We start from the raw sequence: 9,255 nt of genomic DNA, 5'->3' as shown, positions 1-9,255 counted from the left end.
TGTGTGTGTGTGTGCGTGTGTGTGTGCATGTGTGTGTGTGCGTGTGTGTGTGCGTGTGCGTGTGTGTGAGTGTGTGTGCATGTGCGTGTGTGTGTGTGTGCGTGTGCGTGCGTGTGTGTGTGTGTGCATGTGCGTGTGTGTGTGTGTGTGTGTGTGTGTGTGTGTGTGTGTGCGTGTGTGTGTGTGTGTGCGTGTGTGTGTGTGCATGTGTGTGTGTGTGTGTGCGTGTCACGCTGCCCTCCAGCCTGGTCCAGCTGGAAGGTCATCAGTTCAGTTAGTGGATGTTGGGGCAGTTTCTCTTCTTCTTCACTGCAGATCACAGACTCACAGCAGCAGCGCTTCTTTTCACAGTGAAGCTCGATCGATACTAATCGTCATGTCCAATCTCGTCGTGTGATATCAGCTGCACAGATACAGACAGCGTAAAACATACGGCCCTCTAAGACTGATATAGAATTTATTTTTTAGGCCACATCCGCACTACGATCTCCGTCCACACTGACGTTTTAGCTGCGTAGGGGAGAGCGGGGTGATTTGAGCCTGTGGGGAAGTTGAACCACCCCTTGTTTCTTGGCAACCAAAGACTTAAATTGGTTATATGAATATATATTTTTGAAGAGTTAATTATTTCACCCTGTGTTGGAGAAAGGCCCGTGGAATAAGTGATGAGCGCATTTAGGATCAAAAAACTGCTTTTTGTCGTTCAAAGTGATTTTTGAGTCCTTTAGGAAGTTACAGTATGAGACTATACTATCAGCATGACGTAACCCTTAAAGAGCTGGATGAAAGAAGTTTGTTAAAATGGCAGGAAATTTTAAAGTTTAAGCTGCACAAACTCTTTTTAGACGAGAAAAATAAGAAGAAAGTGTCACGGGATCCAAATAAAATGGAGACCTTAGATTCACTATGATCTGAACACCCCCATTGTCAGCTAGTCTGACTGGCTCCCCTGGGGTTTGAACCCCAGATTTGCAGATTTCCAGCGCAGACGACTGACTGAGCTGCTGGTGAGAGGCTGTTTCCACACACCTTCTCACAGGTTGAGGTGGTGACATCACATGCGCCAGACCTGGACAGTTTTGTCAGTTTAAACTAAAACGCTTACAACAGTCAAGATGTAGGTGAGACAATTCTGAAAAAAATCACACTGCTGGTTTTGGGACTGTAAATTATTTTGGTGGCATTTGATCCAAAACTGAGCAAAAAAGAAAATGTAGTGCATCCTGTACAAGTTACAGCAAGATACTGAATATCACTGCAGACTCACCGTGTGACCGATCTGAAAACCCTTTGAAACACTTGATATCGGCCATCTGGAGAGCGACTCTGTCGAGTTTGGCAGCGTTTGAAGAAAGACTTGTGGAGATATAGATGTTAATTGATTTAGCATATTCTGAAAAATATAGAGTGACTGACTTCTGAGTTGACCGCAGGTTACAGTGAAGCAAACGTTAATCACATTTCAGTGGATGTGCTAAAAAAATTTCAGCTCTCGAGGACGTATGGATGATTTTCTTAGATTTTTTTAAGTTAAGAATGAGAAATGTCTAGAGATTTACATTTCTTGTAATAAGCCACGCCCACTTTACGCAATCATTACCAAATTAATACATCAGCTGAGTAGTAACCCGAGAACGTACAAACCGAATTTCGTACAAATCCATCCAGCGAATTATGAGGTATAAACTAAAGTGTAGCGCCCCCTAGTGGAAGAATATCCCAGGACTGCTGAGCGAAGCTCGGGCCGAGCATCTGAGCAGACGCGTCGAGTTTGGTTACAATAGCTTAAGCCGATTTTGATTTACGGGCATTTATTTAAAATTGTACATGAAGACACAAAAGTAAAAATTTAAAATTGACGTATCAAAATTATTTTGATAACTTTTGATCAGCGACGTCCATAAATGATCCTGCCAAATTTTCAGGTCGATTGGCGAAACTGTCTGGGACGAGTTCTCAAAAATACTTTTTTAGAGAAAAGACAATCGGAGCAAAGATGCAGATGAATCCAGAGATTAGAAGGAAGTTCGACTCTAAACGAAGACACCTCAAGTAAAAACTGTCTCAACTCACTCACTGTGGCGGCGGGAAACAGACTGGGAGTCGCCGCAAAGTAAATACAGAGACACGCAGAGTACAAGTGAATTTCTCCGTTTTCACCTGTCAGCACTAACACACTACTCCAAAAACAGAGTCAGCAGCGTTTTCAAACTTCTCCGTTTTAGGTGTTCAGATTCGCTGTTTTAGTCTGGACGGGAGGCAATTCCTGTTCAAAACAAAAGGGGGTCACCGGGAGTCCCTCGCAGGGATTCTTTCCATGACGTCAGACACCTGGTATCTGAGCCAGTCGGCGCAGACTGTTATACCAGAAAAATGGGTCGTTTTTCACGTTGTTACGACCCATATTTACGTTTTTGTGGCCGTACGACGGTAGCAAGACACACTAGTGAGAAATTCGGAGTCAGTAGGTGGGTGGATGGGTCAAACCAATCCAAGACTTTCATGCAGGAGAAAGGCGTTGGAGTCCCATGTGAAACCACGTCGATGGTGAGTTATTTTAATTCTTTAATTAAATAGCGCTACTGAATTCCATCATGTGACTGACGGAGTGTCTCTTTTTTGACCACAGTGTTTTCCTAAAAAAACCTAGACCAAACTGCAACTGTTTCACAACCCTAACCACTTGTTTAATTTCATGTGACTTGCACAACGTAGTTAAAGATCCGGTCGCCTGTCGATGGTCCGGGACAGGAAACACTCGTGTCGTTTCGGGATGGATGGACAAACGACCTATTTTGTCGTTCATGTTGGAGGACTTGTCGGCGGGTGAACCTCTCTGTCTCCTACGCAGCAGCTGAGACGCCTCCAACAAGATCATTAATCCCAAACACTCTCATTACAGCAGCGACGTGTTCTGTTAAACTCCTGCTGAACACGCTGAGCTCGGACAGACTGCTCTCTTCATCTGCACTGTAGAAATGAACTACGGAGGATTTTAAACCTTCAGCTTTGGATCTACGTTGACGTCTGTAGATCTCGTGCTGTTGCTTGTATGTTGTTCCTCAAATGTAAGTCGCTTTGGATAAAAGCGACTGCCAAATGAGTAAATGTAAACATGGGTGGTGATAAGCTGTTTAATAGACCTATAAGGCCTTTGTCTGGTGAGGACTGGATGGGTTTTAGATTGATTTCCTTCCCTTTGGACAGATATTAGTCATGTATTAGAAATATTAGTTTGAGTTACTTTTAATAAAAATAAACATGTAGAGAGATAATGCGAAGATAATCAGAAGAGCAGAGGACCCAGGGTTGAGCCTTGTGGAACACCAAACTGAGAGTTTATTTCTAACCTTTCCAAGTTTCCTTCCTCCTAGACTGGTTTCACTTTATTTCTGTGGAAAAGACCCTGCAGAGAGTTAATCTGTCACAGTCAGAGATCTCCCAGCAGAGCACAAATCCCTGAAGGTGCTTTCAAGGACAATTTGATAGTCGACTGCTGAACCTTTTTAACAGAAAAACAACCAGATTCACTTGTTTGTGTAATTGTTGTCTGCAGCTGCATCAGGATCAAACTCACCTTAAAGGTTTCTCTGACAAAGTTAACGCCTCATCTCATGACCGGAACAAAAGGGCGGATTAACTCTGCTGCCACGGTAACCAGTGATGTCACCCTCGTTAATGCTCATTTCCATGACAACGTTATCAGACGGTCCGTGGAGGCCGCCTTAATTCAGCTTTCACAGAGAGCGAGCAGGAACTCTGATTCCCCGTCAGGATCAGGGGGATTAAAGTGAGTCACTCTCCAAGTGATGGAGGTCGGGACCTGCGTTAACGCCATCACAGCAGAGGTCAGGGGTCACGGTGGACAGTGGGACGCACAGGTGTGTACACCTGCTCGGTATCTGCTCAGGGTGAACCGTCAGCTGACATCCAGGCTCTTATTTTGATAGTCTGTGCAGATCCTGATGAGAGCTGACGTCTCTTATTACCTGATTCTGCTTTAACATCTCAGAAAACAACAATCAAACATGGACAATGTGAAAAGAATAAAGTCAATTTGGGCATTTTTGATAAACCGGAGGAATAAAAAGACCATTAAAGGAGTAAAATATATGTTTCTGTTGCTTTTCTCTGTTTGTTTCTTGTGAAATACTGACTCACATCTTCAGGCCTCTAAAATCCTTCAAAGGAAAACGTGTTCTCTGGCTGTGAGGCCCCGCTCTGTGACGAGGACAGGTTGCCTTATCTTGAGGGGCCCTGTAATGTGGGCTTTAACATTGTGTCTGGGGCAGCTGGGTATTTAAATTGTGGACTCGGCTTTAACTCCATAGAAGAATCTTTATTTCCTGTATGGATGCGTGGATGTGATTCTAAAACAGACATAATAAAAAGAGAAAGAAATATCTTGCATCAACAAATAAAAACTGCTGCATACTGTTTTATTTCCACAACCTAAATGAGGCGTGTGCAGCAGATGAAGCTTATGTTCACTCCAACACTCCTTAAATAATAAAAGCAACACTTAATAGATGAAATGTTAACCATAAGATGGAGAGCTTCTCCTCTCTCTCTGTTCAGGCAAATTGTCTCCTCGCCTGATTGACTGTTCATTATCTAATTAAGCTGAAGTGCACTGTTCACCGCAGGTACCCAGAGAAAAGTCATCTGAAGCTCTGATCTGACAGAAAACAGCTGCGCAGACGGTCATATTCATCCAGCTGACGTGGACGTGTCTCACAGTGAGATTTGGGACCGCCGACCACAGATTTCACCACTTTCCTGTCACGACTTACCAGACCACCAGCATCCCTCTGTGTGGATGGGCGTGAAACAGGAAGAGTGTCGCATAGTGACACAGCGGAGCTCGGCACTTAGACTCCTCCAGCAGCCGTCCTCTGATTCATCCAGGAATGAATATGTTTTATTCAAGTGTCAGTCGCCTGATAGGGCCGCACATGAGCCGCGACTCACATCCAGAGACACGAGGAAACAAAAGAAAGCACGCCGACGATGTTACCTTTCAGGGAGAGATGCTGATCTTTGTTATTTAAAGAGGAGAAACGTCTCTGATCAGTTCGCCGTCACTTATCACGTGTCTTTATCTTGTTGTTTATGAACTCTAATTTCACTTTTTGTTTATTTTATTAATTTATTGCTACACTGTTGTTTCATTATGTCTTGTAAGGAGACCTTGAGTGTTTTGAATGGTGCCTTAAAATAAAATGTATTATTATTATTATTATTAGGCCTGAACAATAAAACAATAACAATATAAAGAATGTTCAATAAATATTCATTTTTTTCATTTTATTCACTTGAATCATCAACAAATTAGGACGTAATTTTTGCTATTAAGATGTTTATTTTCTTGAGGAAAAGCGACTGAAAACAGCTTTTACTTAATTTGACTTGTGCATATTTGTTGACAAAGATTTTATCGTAATTGTTTTGAATGTTCTGCCTCAGATTTGTGAAGCGATCCGCTGTTTGGCCTCAAGTGTTTGTTCTGAACATACAGAAAAGTTTAAAACCACCAATTAACCATCAGGTTTCTTCAACTTTCACTCAGCAGCAAAAACCAGCCTTTAAACTCCAAAGAAATAACGATTTGATCCTTATTGTGATAATTATCGATATCAAAAGATTTGAAACGTTTTATCGTGATAACATTTTTGGCCGTATTGTCCAGCCCTAATTATTCTTATTAAAGTCTGTAAAGTCACTGAACATGTTAAATAAATGTGGTGCAGTAGAAGAATAAAAGGAGCATAAATAAGAACCTCAAAATTGTACTTCTGTATAAAAGTGGTCATTTTACATGATGGCACCTGATTAGCTGGCAGTGAGAGACTGATCACCTGAGCAGGTCAGCTGTTTCACCCACAGGGGGGCTTGGTTCCACTATACTTGTGGGGTCCGACAGCTTTGTTGGGACCAAACTGCTGGAGCCACAAGTTTAGGACCATTTGAGGGTCAAGACCTGGTTTTAGGGTTAGCGGTGTGTGTGCCTGCCTGGGATCAGCAGCCTGATGACTGAAGCGATGTAAAGATGTGATTGACAGGCGGTGCATCCTGCTCTGTTGTGCGCGTGCGCGTGTTGGGGGATCAACGTTGACACTGAGAATAACGTCTCTGATGCTGTGAAAAACTAAAAACACACTTTTCAGCCTGATGTTTTGAGCAAGAAGAAGAAACACCCGGAAACTGATCGACTAAAGGAGCAGCTGATCGATCTGATCCTTAACTCTGAAGTTGTGGCTGAATCAGCTGAGATCTTTTTAAAAAAACGACTTCTTACTTTTGCTCCTCTCCTCGTACATCTCCGCTGCTTTCCGCTCTCAGCTCCAAACACCGAGAAGCATCTTCAGTCGATCCGCAGACTGATCAGTTTCCTGCCGCTTTGATCATCCTCATCGGCTCCTTCACAAACTACTTCTCCGCGTTTCACCCGTGATCGCGTTCATTCCACTTTAATCCACTTCTTCTCCTCTGCTGCTGCAGCTGCGGATCGATTCATCAGTTGATCAGTTTCTCATCAGTTTACACCAGCTGCAGGAGAAAAGTGAGGAGAAAGGAAATATATCCGGAGACACAAATTCTGCTTCTTTTTTCAGCTTCGGTTCACTAATCTGACTCTCTCTCTCTCCATCTATCTGTCCATCTCTCTCTCCCTCCCCCTTCGCTCTCTCTCTCTCTCTCTCTCTCTCTCTCTCTCTCTCTCTCTCCCCCAATTGGGGATTAAACAGAGAAAGCTCAGAGTGTTAAAGGGGAGGGCAGCGAGAGAATTAAAGGCGCAGTAAGAGGACAAATCTGACTCCAGCTTTTATTATTAAAAAAGTGTTTCCTGATGATGGTGATCTTCTCCACAGATATAACTGCTCTGCAGAGAGCAGTTTTTTACCTTTCTACTAAAAACTAAAATGTCTCTCTGCAGAAACCAGACATGACCTGAATAAAGAGGAATGTCACCTCACCTGGGCACAGGTGTGCATTTCGTTACAGTTTAATGTTCCCAAACAGAAAAAAACATGAAGAATGATCTTATTATTATTTTGCCTTTCTTTGTTCCAACAACAAAGTGGTGGTGATGGGACAGTGGATACGACACATGCCTTTGTGAGAGACCCGGGTTCGAATCCACTGTGAGACACCAGTCTGACTGCGTTTCAGTTTCCATCAATGATTCACTTCCTCTTATAACACCTCTAACTCCTAACCTCTAACATGCACTTCCTGTGCTCTTCTTCTGCGCACTTTTTGTTAACTCTCACTTCTTTCCCCAGGTTTTTACCCCATTAATGTGATATGTGCCATTAGCGCTTACTAGTATTTATTGCTGCCCTGCTCACCGCACAAGCTGGAAAACCAGCAAGGAGGGCAGAGAGGTAACCATGGCCTGTACCAGAAGCTGGGTGGCGTACTGAGTGAGGTAGGGCTGATTTTTCTTATGTTGTAAAGAGCAAAGCAGCACGACCGAGAGACAGTAGCAACATGAGAAGGAAAGCTGGACATCTATTATGAAGTTTCTCACCACCCTGGTTGGAGTATTTGGTTGAGGAGCCAGTTTGTAGTTTGATGTTATGGTGGATAGATTGTTTGGCTGGAATGACCAAGAGTTCAGTCTTAGAGAGGTTTATTTGAAGGTGGCAAGCCTTCATTCATGCAGATATGTCCAATAGACAGTCCGTGATCCGCGCCGAGACAGTGGGATCGCCTGGCAGGAAGGATAGGTAGAGTTGCGTGTCGTCTGCGTAGCAGTGGTAAGAGAAGCCGTGTGATCGGCCCCAGTGAGGTGGTGGAAACTGAGAAGAGAAGGGGCCCTAGCACTGAGCCTTGGGGCACCCCTGTGGAGAGGCAGCGGGAGGAGGATAATTGTCCTTGCCACAAAACGTTGTAGGATTCGAACTACAGGAGTGCTTTACTCGAGATGCCCATTGCTGAGAGTGCGGATAGCAGGATCCTGTGATTGACTGTGTCAAAGGCAGCTGATAAGAACCGAGGACCGGGCTGCAGCTGTAGCTGACCTTAGGGCTTCTGGTACAGACAACAGAGACATTTCAGTCGAGTGGCCACTCTTAAAACCAGACTGATATGGATCTAGGAGGTCATTCCATGAGAGGAATTCTGTCTGAAGACCGCCTGTTCAATAGCATTGGATAAAAATGGTAGAGGTGAAACTGGCCGATAGTTCTCAACTTGAGTTGGGTTGAGGGCTTGTTGAGCGTGGGTGTAACCCGAGTAGCCCGTTAGATGCGTCTTCAATATTTTTCCCGTAATTTGTAATTATCTACTCTGACTTCAGATCTCTTGTTATGTGTTTATATTTTACTCTAAGCCCTTGGGGGTTTCTTACCTCTCCTGCATAATTCTTACATTGTATTTTTATATATTTTTAGTTGTGTTTTGTGTTACTAATGAAAAAAATTTTTCCCGAAAAATCATATATCCTGACGGCCGTTTAATAACTTTGACAGACATCATTACATTTACTTACTTAAACCAAGGCTTTAATGATTTACGTTATGTGGAGCTGCAGTTTGCCCCCATGAGGAAGGCGAGTCCACTGAGAACACATTTATGTCTCAACATGAGGAACACAAACACTCGGTATTACAGGATAATCTGTTGGCTGATGAAGTCCTTCACCTCCTCTGACCTCTGCCGCCTCCTCCTTTCTCCTCCTCTACAAGCTTCACTGCTTCACCTCCTCTGACCTCTGCCGCCTCCTCCTTTCTCCTCCTCTACAAGCTTCACTGCCTTCATTTCTTCTCTACTTCATTCATCTTTTCTCCTCAACCTCCTTCATACCATGCTTCCATTCCTTTTCCACTTCTGTTTGTGGCGTTCTTCTTCACCTCCTCCTCTGCCTCCTTTAATCGTCCACTTACTTTTGTCGCGTTCTTCTTCTTCACCTCCTCCTCTGCCTCCTTTACTCGTCCACTTCCTTTTGTCGCGTTCTTCTTCTTCACCTCCTCCTCTGCCTCCTTTACTCGTCCACTTCCTTTTGTTGTGTTCTTCTTCTTCACCTCCTCCTCTGCCTCCTTTACTCGTCCACTTCCTTTTCTTGCGTTCTTCTTCTTCACCTCCTCCTCTACCTCCTTTACTCGTCCACTTCCTTTTGTCGTCTTCTTCTTCACCTCCTCCTCTGCCTCCTTTACTCGTCCACTTCCTTTTGTCGCGTTCTTCTTCACCTCCTCCTCTGCCTCCTTTACTCGTCCACTTCCTTTTCTCGCGTTCTTCTACTCACCTCCTCCT

The 9,255-nt window shown here is 43.9% G+C and overlaps 1 protein-coding gene across 1 annotated transcript in view; it reads right to left on the bottom strand.

The window, feature by feature from the left end:
- cacna1fb (calcium channel, voltage-dependent, L type, alpha 1F subunit) overlaps nucleotides 1-6,595 on the bottom strand; it is an 82,582-nt gene extending 75,987 nt beyond the window's left edge. The window contains exon 1 of the mRNA XM_046055785.1: nucleotides 6,299-6,595. Coding sequence (XP_045911741.1) covers nucleotides 6,299-6,320 — 22 coding nt within the window. The 5' untranslated portion in view covers nucleotides 6,321-6,595. The remainder of the gene's footprint in view (nucleotides 1-6,298) is intronic.
- Nucleotides 6,596-9,255: the final 2,660 nt, after the last annotated feature.

This window comes from Micropterus dolomieu, linkage group LG08 (assembly GCF_021292245.1).
Source record: "Micropterus dolomieu isolate WLL.071019.BEF.003 ecotype Adirondacks linkage group LG08, ASM2129224v1, whole genome shotgun sequence".
Taxonomy (NCBI): Eukaryota; Metazoa; Chordata; class Actinopteri; order Centrarchiformes; family Centrarchidae; genus Micropterus; species Micropterus dolomieu.
The sequence above is the reverse complement of the archived record's forward strand: the minus strand, read 5'-3'. Positions and strand labels throughout refer to the sequence as shown.